Raw genomic sequence first — 21120 nt, forward strand, 5'->3', positions numbered from 1 at the left:
TTTTGTTTTAATGTGATTTTGCTAGTTAGCTTTAAAGCCAAAGCAGTCTTCCCTTCCTGACTTCACAAGAACTAACACCAACTGCCTTCTGTCTTGCGGAAAAGGCGACTTATGGTGGCCTTTATCCCTACTGCACAACAAAGTACAACACCTACCTTTGCAATCTGATCAAACTTTCCAAAAAGTTCATTCAGCATCACTACTAGTTCCTTAGGAGAGCAGTCACTGGCAAGGCGAGTAAATCCTACAATATCTGCATAAAGAATGCTAGACGAGAACAAAAGGAAAAAACAACATAATTGAAATATGAAGGTATGCCTATTCCACAGTCAGCTTGCATATTAAAATGCATTCAGTAGAAAGCATCTCTCTCTTTGGAAAACAACTCCAGAAAAAAGGATTCAGGTATCTCAACTGATTTAGAAGACAGCACATGTGTTCAAGACACATTTGCTTCCCACAACAGCAAAGCAGCTCACTTCAGCCTGAAAGTCTACCTCCAAATTTTCATTTCACTGAACCATGTACACTCTTAAGAATCAGCAGCTCATATAAATACAATTACTTCTAGAATTTCCACTTACCTAACATTTTGGTGTCTTTTTACATATAGACTGTGGAAGTTGTTGTCGTGCATTTGCCTATTATCATTAGTTTCCTTTAGTCGCTCTATGATCGCTAGCTTCATTTCCATAGAGATATGAGCTGGCAGTATGGATAAAAGCAAATTTTCCTAAAAGGAGAGGGGAAAAAATTAATGATGCAAAATTCTTACCACCATAAATTTGAAACTGCAGGATTTTAGTGACTGCAAGAAGGACTTAAAAAAATAAAATGCCTTAATTCAAACAGCTTTTGAGTAATGCATGTCAGGTTTTCCAGAAAAGACTTTTACATTTCTGTTCTCAAAATCACCAATTTTATAGTTAAGTAAGGGTGTTGCATATTTTTTTTATTTTGTTCCTTGTGCCTAGATGTGACATCTTTCTGTAACCGTAAAACATGCAAAAACTCAGTATTCAGTCCTACAGTTTCTGTATAAGTGAAATCGTATTTTGTTGACCAATCTCAGTGTTACGTTAGCACCATCTGATAAAGCTTCTGGTAAAAGCTTATATTCTATAACGAACAATCTGTCCAGTATTAAAAACCCTTGTGAATTCTCAAATGCTAGAAAAGCCACAACAGATACAAAACTGTCAATGACACGCTGCTATAGCTTAAGTGAACCAGGAACTGATGCCACTGAAGTAAAGTCTTTTGAACTGAGTGAGAATACAGACTCCTCAAAAACTAGTTACATTGTTTGACTATTCAGTGGACTGGTTTACACTGCTTTTGACTTAAAAGCCTGTTCTCCAAAGAAGACCCTGCTAAGTTGCTGGGCAGAAGAGGAAGACAAAAAGGCAGTACTTTTAACCCAGGAAGGGCTCTCATGCCCCAGAGACAGAGTCACCGCAGAAGAGGAAATGTTTCATAGAGCAGCTACAAGCAGGAACTTTTTCAGATGACATAGACAGCAAGGTCGACACATTGTGTAACCGAGTAAAATGCTGTCCTTTTGGACCAGATCTTTGTCCCCTTTTCCTGAGCACCCGATGCAGCAGTATACTGATGGCAGTAAGCTTGCCAGGGTTACTTAACCAGTGCCTGCCACCAAAAAGAAATGCCTTGAGATCACAGCGGGAAGAGGGAGTCCTTGAACATCAAGTACTGGCCTACACTAGGTATGGACAGCAGTTTAGTTTGAGACAGCCCCCAGAAATAGAAACACCTCCTTCCCCTCCTCTAGCATTCTAATGCTAGGAGAGTCAACCTTGGGGAACAATTTAAACTGACAGCAGCAGAGCCCCAGTGAATATAACAGGGCCATTTGAAGCTGACACATTACACAGTTTTGAAGGAAGTGATGATGAACCCTAAACTGCATTTCTCCCATTGTTTTCACGGAGAAAAAGTGGGTGGCAAAAAGGAGACTCAAAATTGTGTGACAAATTACAACACAGATGGAATGAAAGCTGTCCACAGACTTAAGCACATCTACACTTCAAACAAGCAACCATAAAAAAACCCAAACAAACATGCAAGTTACCACATTGCCCAAAGAATGAGAGCACACTGCCTGTGCAAGCTGGTCAGATGCTTCCCTGGCTGCTGTGTGGGGAAATTGTGCCAGGACTTTCATGCGGTTTTGTCACCTCATCTCACAAGATTACCATCAGAGGACGGATAGCACTAGCAGTGTGGCATTTTCTTCTTTTCAATTTGATCAAGTCAGTCACTTTTCAGCCCCTTTTATCTAATAACTGGCGGCCAGGAAACTTGGTACTCATCGGCCTTCTAGAACTGCTGTTCTTAATCTTACTTATACCAGGATAAAAGAGGAAAGGTGCCCTAGTTTCAGCTTTGATACTTCTTTACAATCCTTCCTCAGTAAGAAATTAATGTTCCTTGCTTATTCTTTAAACACCACTGGAGTTTATGGAAATAAATTATGTCATACTCAAATACTCTAATCTATTATATGATATTTTTCTCCCTTAGGCTCCAATTTTCTCCTTCTAGCAAAAGAAATATAGTTTGTGAGACAAGAAAATACACTTTGGAATTCAAAACAAAAAAAAAATGCAACCAAGGGAAGCATGAAGCTAACTGCTGAAATTACCTTACAAGTATTTTTACGGCATTAATGGCATGTTCTTTTAAGTTACCCTGGACCAGTCCTGGTAACATTTTATACTAGGAAAAAAGTAACTAAAATAACTGACAATTACATTCCTGTTACAGAGACTGTGATTTTCATATAGACAAGCCACAGAGAACAGCTTCCTCCCTTTAACTTCCTTCTTTTGTTACAAATGGCACAACTTTTATTTTTGACACTAGGTGGATATCACAGAGATCGGACCAAGCTCTTCAATATTCATTAGTCACCACCCTTATAAAATTATACAGACTTTAGAAAAGAAAACAAGCAATTCATAACATGAATTAGTTCACTCACTTGTTGCCTCTTTTCAATCTTCAGTTTCATTCGGACCTGAATGCACTTTAATGTGTATCTATACAAATCCCACGAAGCAACCTGCATTTGACGTTTGTGAAATGCACCCATCAAGTTACCACAAAGAAAAATGACAGCATTGGCAAGTAGCTGCACAAGAAGAAAAATAATTACCTACTGCAGAACAGTCATTGATGCTTCACTAATACACATACTAGTCCCTTAAAAAGAATCAATCCCAGGTGACATTCAATTTTCCTCTTACCCTGTCACACACCAAATAATAGTCTTGCAATTAGCCAGATGTACCTGGGAAATATAAGCTAACTTTCACAGTCACGGGCATTCCTGTATGAACATACAGACTTACAATGAAACAGAGTATTCTGCTATATCATTTAACATTTATTTGCAGGCACCAGTGTTTGATTTAGGGAGAAACCAGTCTACAAACTCATGCATCAGCGTGCTATGTGAAGTCTGACACACACCTGCATCAAAAGAGCTGGAGTGCTCCTTTGAACACACCCTGTTAATAAGTGTTGGGAACCCTGAAAGTACCCAGTAGCACTCCCAGGCTCTGCTGACTCCCCAGGGCAGCAACAGCCCTTTTGATCCACCCTGTAGGCAGTGCCAGATGAAGTTAGTTAGACACATCTGAAAGAGCACAGATTGGGAAGAATGATTGTGACAAAGTTTGTCATATTTTGAGTAACTTAGTTAAAAATTAAGATATTAATTTTGCTTCTTCCACGTAGGTCAGAAAACTAAAATGCATTATAGATTAGAATAATTGCAATTTTATGAAAAGCATGCAAAACACATTGGGCCCAAGCTCCAAATCCATTAATTTGAAACATCCATGTGGAATTTTGGAATTTATCTAAAAAAGGATAGTTATGCCAATATCAAATGGTAATTTGACTACAGTATTCAATTACTTAACCAAGTAGTATTTCCTTACCTGAAATAGAATGGATTCCTTATTTTCCTGAGAAGTCATGCTTACCATGATGCTTAGAACAATAATATGGGAGAGAGCAGAAAGAACACTAATTATCACAGCACCTCTCATCCCAAAGGGTAGCATGGTATAAACTGTGAAGATTATGAATAGAAAGAATGGCACCTTTGGAAACAAAGAGAGAAAGAAAGAAAGAAAAAAAGAAAAAAACACACATACACGTTATTAGGTGCCTGCCAAAAATCACTACAGAACAAGGAGGAAAGTAGCAGTATTCTTGCTCATTTTCAGGCTGAACTATTAAATATTGACGTTTCAAAAGCACAATTAAAACCATAAGGACAGTGGCGGTCCCAAAAAGCTTTGAGGTAGTTAGCAGCTATAGATTTATAGATAAAGCAGTTTAACATGACATATCACCTTTAAGTGTTTCAGTTGTCCTTGCCCTTCATCTTTAATTTATCCATTATAGCTGAAAGTTCACTTTGTACATCACGTATCAGGAACAGTGTGTTGCAAGGATAGCAATATTGAATAGAATCAGATTTCTCACCTTCTTCAAGTTATTATTCTAATTTTAATATCACCTGATCACATGTGTATGTTTACTCCATATTTGATAAAAATGAAAAATCCAACCAATACTTTGTGGTGCTGACACAAGAGAATAATCATTATTGCCACTAACTACCTACATATATAGCTACACAGATTTTACAAAATATACGATGGTCCACTAAACTGTTAGGGATCAGAAGGAAGGTCTATAAAATTTAAATCCATATTTACAGATTTGTTATAGTGTTTAGCTCATATATATGGAAACCAACAACCCTGATCAGAGGAAAATATTGCAGTGTTCCTGGCTCAGCTCCATCTCATCATTGCAACTCAACTTGTGCCATTCCAGACATAAGCTTCCTTCAAGGAAGTCTCAAGGCCCAGTCTGCACTTAAATGTTCTGCCAGAATAGATAGCTTGGTTGGGACAGCAATAAACAAACAAACAAGCAAATAAAAGTTTTCATTCAACAAAAGTGATCTTTCCATGTTCATCTTTACTATTTTAGCTGGACTAAAAAAAAAAAATAATATCTTTTTCTGCCATACATACAACCCCTGTCGCATGATGTTCTGAATGCTGTGTAACAGTTTTACAAGCATGGGCAAGCAAAGGTTATACCTGCATTTAAATAGGTAGCTTTAATTAGTGATAAATCCATAACTTGAGACTAAAGTCTGAAATGAACCTATTTACTTCTACTTTCTAATCTAGGGTCTCCTTATATTTTAGGCTTTAAATCAACACTAATGAATTCTTACCACATGACAACACCACAAGATATTGGCTTGTTGCACTGAAAGCAGCAAAACCAAATTCTGCTTCGTTACATGTTTATACTTACAGTTAAGAACAGTAAATTTTGGTTTTTTCCTAAGGTAATAGCTTCTTCTCTAAGTTAAAAAATACTGAATAGCAACTGTAAATACACAGTGCTGGATCAAGGCCATAATACAAATCAGATTTTGGTTGTTTAACTGATAATTTATATCTTTCTTTATCTCAAATAATGAGGGGAAGGGGAAGAGTCAGTAAAACAAGATAAAAAGTAATTTTTATTTCATTAAAAACTCTTCTGTTGACATTATGAGAGCCTAGGAGGAGTTTCCTACAGATTATGATATTTTTGGCATCACGAAATCGCCCGTCTTCTGATCAAATATACTAAGCAATGAACTTTAGCCACACCCAGCTATGCCAGGATGTGTCATTAATTCTTATTGTTCACCTCTCCCAATGATTTGAAAACATGCTCCCTAGGGCACACCCAGCTCGAGAATCCTTTATACATTTCTTGAACACCACTTTGACCCATATAAATTAATAAAGCAAGTATTATTAATGAAAAATTCTCTTAAAGATGAATTAATAGTAATTAAGATTTAGAAAATCTTAAATAAAAATACAACTCAATTACAACTTAAAGATGCAATTGCTGCATAGATTTATGCAGTTATCCAATTTTCTCAGCTGAACTGTATTTTCACTATAATAAAGAATACAAACTAAAATTTACTGTAACAAACCAATAAAACCAATTTAGGAAAGTGAACCTAAATCTCAACAAAAAAAATATTATGCCATTATAACATCCAGAAAAAATAAAGCAAACACATTCATACATACTGACGACGGGTTCTATGTAAGTACTTGAATGAACGAGATATACATACCTGTTCCCACAGTTGATAATCATTTTCTTTTTCAAAGAGAGATACATATCCTATGATTAAGAAGCAAATCCAAATCATAACTCCAAATAACGTTAGCCATCTCCGAAATAGGGATTCAATACATAAAAGTAAGTACATGACTGCAAATATGACAAGAGCAGCACATACTGCAATAATGAAGGCAAGATGATAATGTGCTTCCTGCAAAAGCAAAACAATGTGTTATACTTGGTCTAAATGTTGCCTTTAGAAAAAATGGATAATGCATCTATACTGTCCTGGAAACAGCTTAGATATCTTTAAAACATGCTAACCTGAGTTCCTAAATAGTCTAGCTGTGGCAGCAATAACACTTTCTAATATTCACACATACAGAGATAATATAATAAATACTATTATAGATACCCAGTCTACCCCAGTTCCACCATCATTATTTCCCAAATCAGTGGTTTTGGTTTTGTCTTTTAAGCTAAGTTCTAACTATACTATATTGTACAATGCAGATGTACCCAAAGAAATGCATTTAAGGGGTTCAAGCTTTGCTAAAAAAGGAGTGTAACGGCTCTTTTCCTAAGTTTTACAGGAGATGACTTGTAACATACAAATAGTGTTGCTACTTCTTTCCTTTTTTAAGAAATAAAAGCTAAAAGGGATACAAGTGCAACTGGTAAGATTTGTTGTTAGAGGGAGACTTAAAGACAATTCATCATGAAGCACAGTATTTGGAAAGCAGTGACAGAAGGCAATGAAGGATTATTACAGCTTCTTTATTACCTTTTTACAACATTATCTTTAAATCAACTCCCCTTTTTACTAGCTGTCAACTGGGCTGCCTTGAAGAACACCTAATTTCTTTACAGAAAAACATATTATGCTACAACAAAAAATTCTTTAAGCTGCATCTTTCCTACGCCTATAGGATCCCTACTTTTTGCTGACTAACTATTGATTCAGTGGATCACCCATTGTACTGGGAGATTCCTGGTGTGGTTTTATTAGGGAAAAAAAAAAAAAAAAGGCAATAGGAATTAATATCTACAAATCCTTTAAAAAAAAAAAAAAAAATCACCTCAAGAATTCCTAACCAGTGAATCACTGTATCGTTTTACATTTCTTAGATGACTCTAAAAAGAAACTAAAGATAAATGCAGGGCATTTTAACTTACATTCTTTTTCCTTCCTTGGCCCCTTTATTACTTATTTACTTTCACAGCTATCACTTAGCATAGATTATGATTTGTTCATAACATATAGGAAGGAAAGAACAACCCTTTAGTAACTATGCCTATACCTGGCAACACTGTCTCCTCTCTTCCCTGTCCCTTCAAAAACATACACAGCATTACATACACAGCATCACATACACAATTACTTGATTTCTTTCAACATTGCAACTTTGATACCATGTGGCTCAAAAAATTATTTATCCAGAAATGTTTTGTGTTCTGTTATAGTGATTCCTCATCATCTCTGAAAACATCAAACACAAAGAAAAAAGTATACTCACATCAGTGACAAAAAAAACTATAATTAGAGTAGTCCAGAAGATGATTGCAATGAAGAGCAGCAATAGCAGGAGTGGATGCTGCTGGCTTGTATAGCGGTACTTCTCATAGAGTGGGTCTGATATCCTGCAGTCATCATTTTCGTTGAAGAAGTATTTACCTTTAGCTGGCATTTTCTCCCAGGTTGGCTGCTATTTCTCTCAGTTCCCAGTGCACACAATAAGACACAGCTGAATCTACTGCTTCAAAGAGAAGTTTTGTCTTTTCTCTGCTGCCTTTGCAATCTTTAGGTACACCGAGTAACCCACGTTCTCCGATTTTACTTCTCGTGAGCATTGACTTCAGATTTCCAATGCAACCAAAAGCAAAAGAGTTAGCCTCCCCAAAACCATAGGCAATTCATCACCAGCTCTACGCGTGAATCTCTAAATCAACTTGTATTTGTGCAGATAGGAGTTTTTGGCGTGGGGTTTTTTTCATTATTATTTTGCAAGTAAGTCTCTAACTCCTTTCCATAAGCTTGAATCTCACTTCCTGGGATGAACTCTGCAGAGAGAGAGTATTATTAAATTAATGTATTCAGTTAAGTGTATGCAAGTGTTCCCCAAGGCAAAAAAAAATACATTCCTTAAACTTCCTATCTGCATGCTCTAACGAGTGAGCAAAAGCTGTTTCTTGCTGGCGGGGTGGAAGCCCAACAGCCCTGTGTGTGGGCAATGCTGCCCAGCAGCTGCAGAGGCAGGGCTTGGGCAGCGCTTGCCACTGGCTGCTCTGTGCACACCACCTGCACCTTACTCTAGCAACTGAAACATTTTCACATGAAAAAAGTACAAAATTTATTTTGTTTCCTCTTGACCAAATGACATTGTTTCCATGAACACGTTGTGTAACTGAATACTAACAACTCTTTTGAAGTGATGTGCATGCCTGCGTGTGTATGTATATATATAATCTTTAATCACAATACATATTATTTGTATTTTTCAAAACATGCATCTTAATTTTTAAGAAATTTTTTTATTATTATTCCTTTCACACTTTAATTAAAAGGCATAGAAAATGTGAAAAGAATACAGCTGTCCAGGCCAAAATTCATTAAACTTTTTTTTTTTTTTTTTTTTTTTTTTTGAAAGAAAAGATGCTTAACATCTAGTTCTATATATTTTATTCAACTCTAATTAATAGTGTTTCCAAGGCAATAGGTGTGTTCTATTAACAAAGAACATTAAGGAATTAACTGTATTGTTAATTGCTAATGACCAATGTTTTTCAAATAGATTCATGAATATAGTTCACTCAATGCCAAGAGATGTAAAACAAAAAAAGCAGGGGGATGGGATGGAGGGAAGCATGAAAAACAGGATTTCAGAAGTCTTATTAAAACTTGATAACAGGACAACAGCTTCTTTGCCACTCGACTGCCATCACCATGGTGCCCAAGGCCATTGCTCTGGGAAGAAAGAACCTGCTAAAAGACTTGTAGAAAAGCCAAATCCTAGCCAGTTACTCTCAAAAGGCAAAATTCTTAACCACACGTGTTTAGACTGCATTGACACTAAAACCAGAAGTGATGTTAAGGAAAATGTTTCAGAAACCATGATGAGTGATTAGCCTATGTAAATGGAGCCAAGCATACTACCTACTTATTAATGACCAAGCAGGCAAAACCAGATATACCAATACTGAGACTGGGCATAAAAGAGTGAACTTTTGCAGCTAAATTAGTAACTACAACTTCTTTCCCAGAGTATATCACAAACTTGGATTAATCACAAAAAAGAGAAAAGACCATATTGCATCACTTTTATTCAGTAACACCTGGAATAAACTCACATATATGTTAAAAACTGAAATAAAATTGAAAACATCAGTTAATGGTACACCTAATACCTCACCTGTACTAGTTACTACTAAGCTTTTCTTCATAACAAAAGGCCTCCCATTTTTCACCTGAAAAAATTCTTCTGGTACTCATACCATTTGCATGTGTATAATAACGGTCTTGCAAAGGTGCGTGAATGCATCATAGAAATTGCTGACGCTTACATAAAGTAAAGGGGATGCGAAGAAGAAATTGAAACATTCAAATCATGCCCTAATGCATTTTCCAAGTCATACAGGTGACTGCAGATTGCTTCACTTGAGCGTAGGCCAGTTCTTTCTGAAAAGGAAATTATCAGAAGGTGTGCACAGGGGCAAGTATTTTAGTTTGAATGCAACAACACGCTATAGACAGTGGGAAGGTTACTACTGTGATGCACCAGAGAGGCAGACAAGTAACTAAACAGCCTGAAAAATTCCTTTACTGTGGGGTGGGGGTGCAGGAACACATGCTGCCTGGTGAGATCCACTATACGTAAGAGATTACAGGCTTGCTGTCCCAGGTCCCTCTAAAAGTGTATTTTCATATAAAAACAATGAAAAAGTTCTTTAATAAACTTGCAGATATATGTTTTTGAGGGTAATTTTTATGATAATAGGTATTTTGAGAGGCAGCTTTATTTTTCCAGTTACCAGAATCACATCCATTTTCTAAAAATAACTATTAATTGCTAAGCAGTAATACATTTGCAATTATGATAATCCTGTCTTGGGATACTGAATATTGAAATCCGAGAAAAATGACCTCACAGATTGCGTTCTGTAATTTATTCTTCTGACTATGTCAATGAAAAAACAATACCAGGGACAGTCTCTATTCTACAGAACTATACCGTGTGGTTCAGTTATCTAATGTTCAGAAGATGAAAAAGATGTCAAATTTAACCTTGAACTACCTCTGAATACTATTTAAGAGTTTTACAGGACACCAAGTTGAAGAGACATGTCTCTTCGATGGCTTAATCCATTTTAATAAAAAAGAGATTGCTATCTTATCAATTTGTTTATTCTTCCACTGATCTTTGTAGATATACATTACAAGTAATTATGAAAGACTCCTGGGTCATACATAGCATTTTCTTCTCAAAACTCTATTAGGTAAAGAAACCCCCAAACAGTACTTTATTGATTTACCAAGAATCTACAATACACTGCATAAATGCTACTTTGAGATGAATAATTCAACCCTGAACTAGTTTCGATTTGTATCCCATGTCCCACTGCCACTACCACCTCCCTTTTTAAAAAGTACCACAGAGCAACTTGTGCTCCTTCAAGTTAAATATTTTTTAAATTGCAAATTACTTGCAACACACAAAATTAGCTATTTAAGGATCATGCAATTATGCATTACTTGGTGTTGTGGTTTAACCCCAGCCACTAGCACCACATAGCTGCTCACTCACTCCTCCCCACCCTGCCATGGGATGGGTAGGAGAATCAAAAACAAGTAAAACTCATGGGTTGAGATAAGAACATTTTAATACTTGAAATAAAAATATATAAAAATAATAACGATAATGAAGATAACAAAAAGAGAGTGAAATAAAACCCAAGAAAAGCCAAATGATGCACAATGCCATTGCTTACCACCCACTGACTGATGCCCATGCAGCGATCTGCCCCTCCCGGCCATCTCCCCCCAGTTTATATACTGAGCGTGACGTCCTATGGTCTGGAATAGCCCTTTGGCTAGTTGGGGTCAGCTGTCCTGCCCATGCTGCCTCCCAGCTTCTTGTGCACCTTCTTGCTGGCAGAGCATGGGAAACCAAAAAATCCTTAACTTGGGATAAGTGCTACTTAGCAACAACTAAAACATCAGTGTGTTACCAATATTACTCTCACACTAAATCCAAAACACGACACTACCAGCCACTAGGAAGAAAATTGACTCTATCCCAGCTGAAACCAAGATAGTTGAATAAACACATTTTTACATGTGACTTATGTAATGACCACCCAACCATCAACTTACAATCAAAACCAGACATACACACACACATATTAGTATAAGAATTGTATTTCAGCTCCAAAACCACTACAAACCCTTCAGCAGCTTTTTGCCTTTTTTTTTTTTTTTTTAACATTACTGGCATTACCTCTTTCCATTAATATACAAGACAATCTTTTAAGAAACTTCAATAGACTTAGGTCAATGTCACCACTTTTTGCACTCTTCCCCCTTCTCTGATTTTTTTACAGCAACATTCTGAAAATTTAGAAGACAGACTTGAGAAAGAGAAAAAGATTCTGTCTCACCAATGGCATCACAAAGTAGTAAAATCATCAATTTAACACACTCCTGTTTATGTATTTAAGGATCATGTGAGCACCGTGCACCACAGCATCACTTTTGCTTTTTTTGGTCATTGTTTCTTGGAGATTTGCCATTCTGACACCACAAGAAAGGTGTAATCCTGAAATGGCAACAGGCCACAAAAACCAAACAGCACTCCCAGAAGCACCAGTGGCAAACACGCCAAGCCAAATGGGGATTGGATCTAGGCTGCTGCCATAAAACCATGGAGCTCTGATCATCAGTTTATTGAGAAAAAAGCCTCATTTCTTTAGAAGCCTTCACTGTGTTCTGAGGAATTAGAAAGGAGAAGGAACAATTTGTCAACCAGATTAGTATATATAAGAAACAACCCCAGCAGTATAGGTTGGAACCTGCACTGAGAACCTAAAGGAACGTCTACCAAATGAATACAATTTAGTCAGATCTGTGTGAGCTCCACAGCCATCTGCATGCCAATTAATGTGAAAAACATTTGGTCAGTTAAAGAAATTTGCCCAATGAATATGTAAGAACAAACACTGGACATGTGATAGGCATAAAAAATTGTACAATAGGATTCCTTCCAGAACATGAATCAGAGCAGCTACAGCCTTCCAAATCTACTCTGTTTCAAGCCACTGGGAACAAGGTTGCGTTCAGATTCAGCAACAGAAACTTACCTAGGTAAGTACTGGGCAAGACCTGGTGTACATGCACAGCCACCTTTCCCTTGCAAGCAAAAAAGACATTTCTGTCTTCCACAAATATGGGTATTTCTAACTGCCCTATGCTTTCCTTCCCGTAGATGGGAATTTTCAAGCATCACTAAACAATCCGGTCTTCTGCTGACAAAGCCATAGGATTTTGTTACAAAAAACATGAAAGCAAACATTTCATTAGGCTACTAGGCTTGGATTGAAGCTCTTTTGTGCTCCTGGGCTACTTAAAACTGCCCACAGTGCCTTGTGTCAATACACAATGCTTTCTTAAAAATTGGCCTGGACTCATCAGTTGCAGAATAGACATGACTGTACTGTAGAGCCTATAGAGACCAAGTGTTTTAAAGAAAACTAAATGAAACATGATATCATGGGCTACACTAACAAGTCGTATTACAAAAGTCAGAGAAGCCTTTTTCTTTTGCAGTTTGCTTAAGATAAGTAGCTACAAAAAAGAAAGTCTCTTCACAAGGAAAACTAATCTGGGAACATGCATCACACACACCAATCCTTTACTGAGGCAAAGTAGAAAGTTCAGGACAGATGCAAATTAGCTGATGGGGTGAGAACACAATTCCTTGTGCCTCCAAAGCAGCAAGGACTTCCCTCATTTCCTGTCTCCAGCCTTGTCAGAAAAAATATGCAATGCATCATCAGGTAACAGCCTTCCTCCCACGCATTTGCATTGTAGGCATATTTTCATTATATATTTTCATAATATGGCTAGTTACTAAACAGAGCATTCTTCCTCCCATCTTATTTTCTAAATAGGCTATTACTAGTTTCCAAGGTGCATCAGCACTGTATTTTCCATTCTAATAGCCAGCTGTCACCCAAATAATTTTCTTAGCACCTCAAACTTCATTCTCTAGTCAGGTGACCATCCGTAAAATAATGTAAATGTTTGTGAGATGGAGGTGATTTTTGCCTCCCAGAGATTCATTCAACCCTACCTGTGCATATGCCAACCAGCATAGATGAAGCAAGCACTGAACAGCCAGGAAAAATCAAGTCAATTTTTCTATTAACTTCAGATAGAATCACATCAAATTCTTACATTTCATAAGCCCCTTGAAGCTTCTGGCTGCAAAGGTCTTATTTCTCTGAAACAATACTGAACAGGCAAATGCCATGAAGATCCAGACTTCTCAAGATGCTTCTCAAAATATATTGAGATTAGAAGTTTGGCTTGAGCCTTTGTCCTGGTAATAACTAAAGGGTCTTGCCCCTGAGCCTCAGCTCTTTTGACCAGCAGTAGTTAGTGATCACTATCCAGCAGCTCTTTGTTTCAGTTCCAGTGACCTTTCCTGCTGTCTGGAGAACTGCATTGCCTCCAGAAAGTCCCTAGTACCCACCTGCCTGCTTGGAGCCAAAGGTAGGAACTGCTTTTCTATGCGCATCCATCCCAAGTATCTCTTGATCACCCACTTTCCGTTTAGAGCTCAAGTAGCAGAGGCCCATCAGTTTTCCCCCACAATATGCAGGTGCATTTGTTTCAGGCACACAGTATTGGACCTTTTTTTTTTTCTTTCTTTCTTTTTATAAAGCACTGCAGGTCACACATCAGCCCAAGGGTGTTGATGCATGGGGTAACTTCAGCACCTTCCTCCCCAGCAATTGTCTGCGAGGAGCAATGCAAGGGCAGATGGAGGAGGGAGAAACGGGAGAACACTGAAGGCACTGAAAGAGCAGAGCAGAAAGCTACCCTTCACAGTGACTTTTCTCTCAAACTGTGGCAAAAAGAGCATTGTCCCCCCTGCAATGCAAGGTGTAGCAACAGAGAGAATGATGTACCGCTACCTGATATAAAAATCAGACTAACAACAAAACAGTTCTTGGGATGGCCCTCCTTTATTCTCTGTATTTGCAGAGCATGAGCAGCTTTCAGGTGCTAGCTCAGCCACAGGTTGGGCAGCAGGTCTGGTAAACCTGCACCCTCCTGCCCACTCTCACTCATGCAACAGGATGCGCAGATGGCCAGTGATCCCCTCCTTTCTCACCTCTCTTGGGAGAATTATTCACAGTAGCTACTGACCAAGTTAATGTCTTTCTGAATGGGATCCGAGTATGTTGCAGTTCTGTTCTTCATTTCAAAACTACTGATGTATTCACAAACACAATCACAGTAACTGCCTGCACAATTTTTAAAGTATATTTTCACTTAGGTGTTCATTTGCCAGGGACTCAAGTCTTGCTCACCGAAAGCTGCCTGTTTACTAAAAAGCAGCCTTTCCTATGAAATACTGAAATATTAAAACAAACCCTAATACCAAGAACCAAGTGATATACATTGCCTTATTCTTCTCAATAATTGCTGCACAAAAGCAGGCAGAACCAGTTTTTCCATCTTTAACTCCTATGGCACCAAAGACAGAGGGTACAGGTTTGATTTCCATTCCATCTTTTGTTTCACACAAATGACAACAGTGTTTCTGAAATTAGCAATTTTCATGACCAGAATGATCGCTGGCCATAATTACCATTAGCAGATATTAAAAGGGAATCAGGAATCTATAAACATCAAGTAGAATAACTGAAGAAGGTTAGTAGATGAATTATGAACCTCAGGCAAAAATAATCTCCAGTCTAGTGGACTCCACAATTAATTCAGTCTAGGAAATGAACATTAGCAATCCAAATGTACACCACAGGAAATACCATTCACATTAAAGACAACACTTCTTCCTTTAGACTTTGTTTTCAAATGCTAGCCTGCAGTCACCTTTGATTTTCTACTCATACAAAACTATTAAATGGAGAACAGATGTGTTTTTAATGATCTATATGTTAGGAGTGGTAAATATTTCTTGCACAGGTAGGTGTCTTTACAAAGGCAAACTTTTTTCTTTTTTTTTTTACATTTTGAAGGTTTTCATGTGAAATTTCACCTTCCTTAATTATGTTTAATTTGTGAAGAACTCCTTCTGCAATACAGAAAAATCTTACTTATGTTTACCTTCTATTATCTTACAAAAAGTGAGCATACCTACTTCAACACATCATCACTCAAAACTACATTTACATAAAAAAGCCAAATCAATATGAAAAAATAGTCTGCCATGTGGAAAAAAATCAGGAAGCTGAAGAAATTCCACCACATGTCAGAACAATCAGGGTAAAATACTTCACTGCATCACCTAGGCTGTGCCCTTGAACACCGAGAGACACGGCAATGATAGTGCTAAATATACCACAAAGAAAGCATTGAAACTGAACTTTCTTTAATTCACATTCTTATTTCAGTAGATTGCTTCTTCTCGTGACATTTGTTCTACAATAGCCTTTAAAATAGGAATAACAAGTTGTGTAATTTGAAAACAGTTTTCCAGTCACTAGTAGAAATGGAAGATGTGAAATAACAGAGGCTGTGATTTGACAAACACCTGAGCCCAACAGCTGGCTCAGACCACCCAAAGGAGGAGGTCTCACCCACTCAGACCCCCTGTCCTGTGCCAGCTGCACAGCCTGCCTGCCCAGGCACCCAGCTCCTTCACCTGCTGGGGTCTCTTCGGAGCCTATTCGCCAAATACAAGAACCGAAAGTTATTTTTGGCAGGTCACTGCTCTGTCAGGGTGGTGGAGTGCAACAGCTAGCAGAGAGATAGATGAGCTCTGGAGCTGGCCCAGTGTTTGGAAAGGAAAGGCAAACCACAAGCAGGAAAGCAAGGGCAGCAGTGAGTTGTTAAACTGACTCATCACTTCTCATGGGTCAACAGCCTAAGAAAAAGAATACCAAGAATATCACTTCTGGAGTTGCGGGGTTTGCTGCTCCTTTTTAAATACCACTATTATTACAGGATGTGCTTTGAGGAAGGAGATTACAGTCACAGAAAGAAATCTCTACACTAGTGATCCAGATAGGACAGAGAAATGATTGGAAGAGATGGCTCAGGAAACTGAAGATTTGTAATTTAAGACTAGCTCACAAACCAAGTTAGTGAAAGAGGGAGGGATCCATATAACCAGATTGGTGCAACTGAATCACAAGGAAGGGTTTACTACTGTTCTAAGGTAGTTTATTGTGCAAACACACAATGGTTCAATGAACAAATCTATTAAGCCTTATAATTAACTGCGGGGTCTAGCTCAGTGGGGCGAGGGGAAGTCCTTTTGTACTACTGGTTTTCATAAGCTGCAAACTCCAGGGTGTAAAAAGGTATACCCCACTAGAAGGGAATTGAGCTGTGCTTTGCATCTTTCATAGTCCAAGGTGTGTGATTATTTCATGATTCCCAGACTCCCCGTCACATCTTACGGATAGATTTTCTGACTTTAGCTAGTTTAAAATTGAATTTACCACTACAAAATTCAATATACCTCTTACACTTTTAGTTTTCAGTGATCTATTTAAGATTCATGTCTTTGACAAAACAGCCTCAGAAATCAGGATAGCTTTTCTTTGTGTAATTTCAGTTTAATTATATTAAAAGCAGAATGCTTGTGCATTTATTTATAGTAATAAATGCAGCAATATTAAGCTATATAAACTGCAGGAAAAACATTTATTTATAGTAATAAACGCAGCAATATTAAGCTATATAAACTGCAGGAAAAACACCCCTGATACACAGAATGTTTAACTTGAACACTATGGGGAAAAATAGAGTTTTCAGCTGAGATAGGAATAGGGTAGAGTGAATAAGCCTTAATAATCTCTACTAGAATACCCTTGATTTTTACAGAAATTAAAATCCCTAATATTTTCAGAAGATTATTTTTTTTTAAGGGAAAAAAATATATTACACTAGGTAATACTCAGCCTATATTGAAATTTGCAGTAAGAAAAAAGTCACTTCAAGAAAGGTATGTTTAAACTGGCTAGAGGTTTTTCAGACATCATTTAGGATACAGAATTACAAGCATATAGCAAACAAAAGTGCTCAATCTGACAAACTTCCTAAACTCAAAATAATTACCTAGTTACATCTAGAATGAAATCTCTCTCATTTGTATAGCAATATTTTAAATATGCCTCAGCTTTTATATCTCACTAAAGAAATCAAGAAACACAGACTGCTGATGTGACAGAGCCAGAGTACAAGGACATAACTTGAGTCTTCTAACTATGGCTAGATATGCCAACAGATGTTCAAAAGGAAAACAAACAAACAAACAACCCCAAAACCAAAACACTGTGAACAGGACTATAATGGGCACCACACATTACATTTTTTTTCCCCGTCTCACTTATTTAGGGATTTCAAGATAGAAATGCATCTTTCCCACCTCTAGGGTAAATAGTATATTTGCACAGAACAGGTGCAATCATAATATGGCAAGGGATAAGGGCCACGCTATGGGTGGGAAGAAGATAAAACCTGTACCAAGTAAGATATCACTTGCTATTTAGGTTCAGTCCAACTAAAACCAGTAAAACAAAGAAGGAGGCTCAAACAACTACTAAAAACAACTCTCTCCCCTATCTACAATACTTCCATGCTACTGAAGTGAGTAGAAATACATATGTGCAGCTGAAATTCAACTAATGCGCTGATGTCAATGACTTGGTTTCTTCGGCTTTTTTTTTCCCCAGTCTCTAATTTTTCAGCTGAACTAACATTGACATGTACACTGCAAATGTGTCACTGAATAGTAGGTAATGGACCTTTAAGGCTGCTCAAAGCATAAATCAGCACTATAATCCTACTGTACTCTGTTATCAGTACAGAGTTCCATTACAGAACCAAGTATTTTTTTAAAGCAAATGTGCCAAACATCATAACCAAAATGCAAGAGTAAACCATAATGTAAGAACGACATCACTTGTGTCTGCTGCCAAAGGCCAAAATGCTTGTTTCTATCTGAATTTCTGCTTACTCACTCAACAGTATCATCTGCATCATTCTTCAGAGTAGTAGTCTTCCCAAAGCAATTAGACCCACTGGCAATCTCACTTTGCAAATAAACCTCAGCCCAAGGCCAAGAGATGGACAATGGAAGGAACACAATTGTGCATCAGTACTTGGAGCAGTGTAGTGCAGGGTGATATTACAGTACAAATATTTTTGTAAAGTTATAAAATGCCCTTTAAGTTTAAGAAAGCAAAGCCCTCATCCCATTTATGAAACAAGGGGAAAAGGAAGGAGACAGATTAAATCCAATCCCCCTTTACTTAACAACTAGTACTTCAAAAGTAAGTCCTATCAAGTATGTGTTTTAAAAATCTTATTTCTACGTACCATTTATTACAGGGGAATTTTAATGTTCCCCAAACTTCTTCACATGTCAACAATGCAACATTTGTTATACCACCACATCCGTACTTCACAGCCAAACAAACTAAAAGTAAAACCAACACTTGCAATAAGGAAGTTTCCTCCCTTGGAGGTTAAGTATTAAAAACACCACCAAGGAGACATACCTACACTTTCTATTAGAAGTGCTGTTTCTACAGTCACACCCTATCTCAGGACACAACAGCAGTCAAACGCAAAAAATTTTTTTAAAAGTTTTCCAAAACGTAACATTGGGTTTAGGAAAGGTCCTTTGAGGACTCATTCTGAAATAAAACAATGATAACGGGATGCAAACCTCTGGAGTCTTGTATTTTCAGTCCCACTTGATAGCAACACACACTTCAAAATTGTTAGGAGTTGTATACATATTTTTCACTGATCCAGACAACATGCCACATGAGTGAAGCATTCAGGAGTGCCTGGGTAAGCTCTCTTGGATCGCAAAAGAGCCAAGCCATGCAGAAGCAGTGAGAGCTTTCCACAGATAACCAACATGCCTCACAGGATTTTTTTTATTTTTTTTTTCACTCTGAGTTTTGATTGTCTACTAAGACAATGGAATGTCTGCACACAGATCTAATCACTATCGTTCTTCTCATTTAATCTTATTTTTCATCTTGCCATTTTTAAAGCTTTGCTTGACAGCCAGCCCTACCTACTGTTCCCAACTTCAACAGGCTACTGGAAACCTGCACCATGTAAAGTACTGACTCACCAAGGGAAACATGGGTATCTCACCTGGCAACAGTCAAAATGAAACAGACACTTTTAAATTAAATTATGCTTAGGCAGATTTATCCTTTGGATTTGCTGATACTAAATCCAGTTAACTAGTATTAAAACATTACTAATTAATACCAAAAACCTGAAATAATATGATAGTCACGGCAAACCTTCAGGATATGGCAAAAGTCACTTTTCTAAAAAGCTATGCAGTTACTGCCTCAGAGCAACATGATGTCCACAGAAGAACTTTCTAAAATAGCAAAGTATGCAGCCGCTACCCTAGTGAAGGTTATCACTGATTGGTATCTAACCAATCCCCAGGGCTGTGCACAGCCGTTGAGAAAGCACTTTTTACCTGGACTGTAATGCTGAACTGTGCATAACAGATTACTCTGGGGTTTTATGGTCATAAATCTTACTGAGATTACTGATAAAGAACACACATGCTTGTTGTTTGCTTACCATTACAGGCCACAGGATTCATCAGCAAAAAATCGTATTTCTCCACTCCACTATGGTTTGTTCAATCATTTTGAAATTCCTACAGTAGAGGGAGTGCAGCCCACTCAGGTACGATCCTTGACACTAAATCTTTTGACGTATCACACACACCAACCTGCACCAAGACAGAAAATCTGTACTCCAAGGACCACTGTAAGCATTAACAATGCTTCTATTTCTTCCCTTTGTAGTTCAAGGAAGAAAAAACTACTTATAATCTCCATCTCCACCTATTATGAACCTTTTATCCAGGCAATCAATAGAAGAAAAAGTACTTAACTATACCGTGGCAAGCTGCAGCATGAATGTAACTTGTTTGAAATACTTAATGATAGATGGAAGCATCTGAGAAGGTGGCTGAAGACTGATGAGAGGTATCATTTTTATGCTAACTGTTCCCAGTGCTTTTCAAGGCCTGTGTGACAGCAAAGGATACTCTGCTAGAAATAGAAGAATGTTTTACTAACTTTTACAGCATTCTTGATAATGAAAGCCCTGTTTTTCAGTAAGTTTTATTACACACGAGATCAAATATCAGCAATTAAAAAAACCCAACACACAAAGAAGAAAAACTTGAATAAAACAATGCGTAACTCAAAAGAGCATAAAATACTGTTTGGGATTTTGGATCACAGATCAATGAATATGACAACATGGCAGGAAAACCAGCTGAAAAAACCCCAAACATTCCCTCCCTGCACCTTGCAGTTCTGGATGAAGGCTTATCTACTGCTAGTGTGGAAATGAAGAGACTCTGCCCACTAGATTTTCTTGTCTTGGAGCACAAGAACGGCAGAAAGGCACATTCCTAGGATGTCACGAATAGAAGATGGTATCTCCAGATAGGCAGATGATCAGAAGACACAGTCACATTATCATCCTTGAACTTAGTGCACCAGCTCTCCAGTAGGGGAATCCATATCACACATAACAGCTCTTGGCTTTGTCTTCCCCTCTTCCTACTTTATCATTTTTACATGCATTATGGGAACAACTGTTCAGATGTGACAAAATGCCAAAGAAGTTCAATACCTTAGCGATGTACCAGGCACTGGCAGGAGGCATGGTTGCTC

At 37.7% G+C, this 21120-nt stretch overlaps 1 protein-coding gene across 8 annotated transcripts in view; it reads right to left on the reverse strand.

The window, feature by feature from the left end:
- ADCY7 (adenylate cyclase 7) overlaps positions 1 to 21120 on the reverse strand; it is a 68372-nt gene that overhangs the window by 26426 nt on the left and 20826 nt on the right. For 6 of the 8 annotated variants that reach the window (XM_049806719.1, XM_049806721.1, XM_049806720.1 and 3 more), the window contains 6 exons: positions 7710 to 8253; positions 6203 to 6403; positions 3969 to 4133; positions 3005 to 3154; positions 585 to 733; positions 156 to 267 (listed from right to left, as the gene is read on the reverse strand). In XM_049806719.1, coding sequence (XP_049662676.1) covers positions 156 to 267; positions 585 to 733; positions 3005 to 3154; positions 3969 to 4133; positions 6203 to 6403; positions 7710 to 7880 — 948 coding nt within the window. In that variant the 5' untranslated portion in view covers positions 7881 to 8253. Of the gene's footprint in view, positions 1 to 155; positions 268 to 584; positions 734 to 3004; positions 3155 to 3968; positions 4134 to 6202; positions 6404 to 7709; positions 8254 to 9602; positions 9621 to 9753; positions 9776 to 21120 lie in introns of those variants that run through there. The other 2 variants (XM_049806722.1, XM_049806723.1) reach the window with 2 other exon arrangements.

Source organism: Accipiter gentilis, chromosome 7 (assembly GCF_929443795.1).
Source record: "Accipiter gentilis chromosome 7, bAccGen1.1, whole genome shotgun sequence".
NCBI lineage: Eukaryota > Metazoa > Chordata > Aves > Accipitriformes > Accipitridae > Astur > Astur gentilis.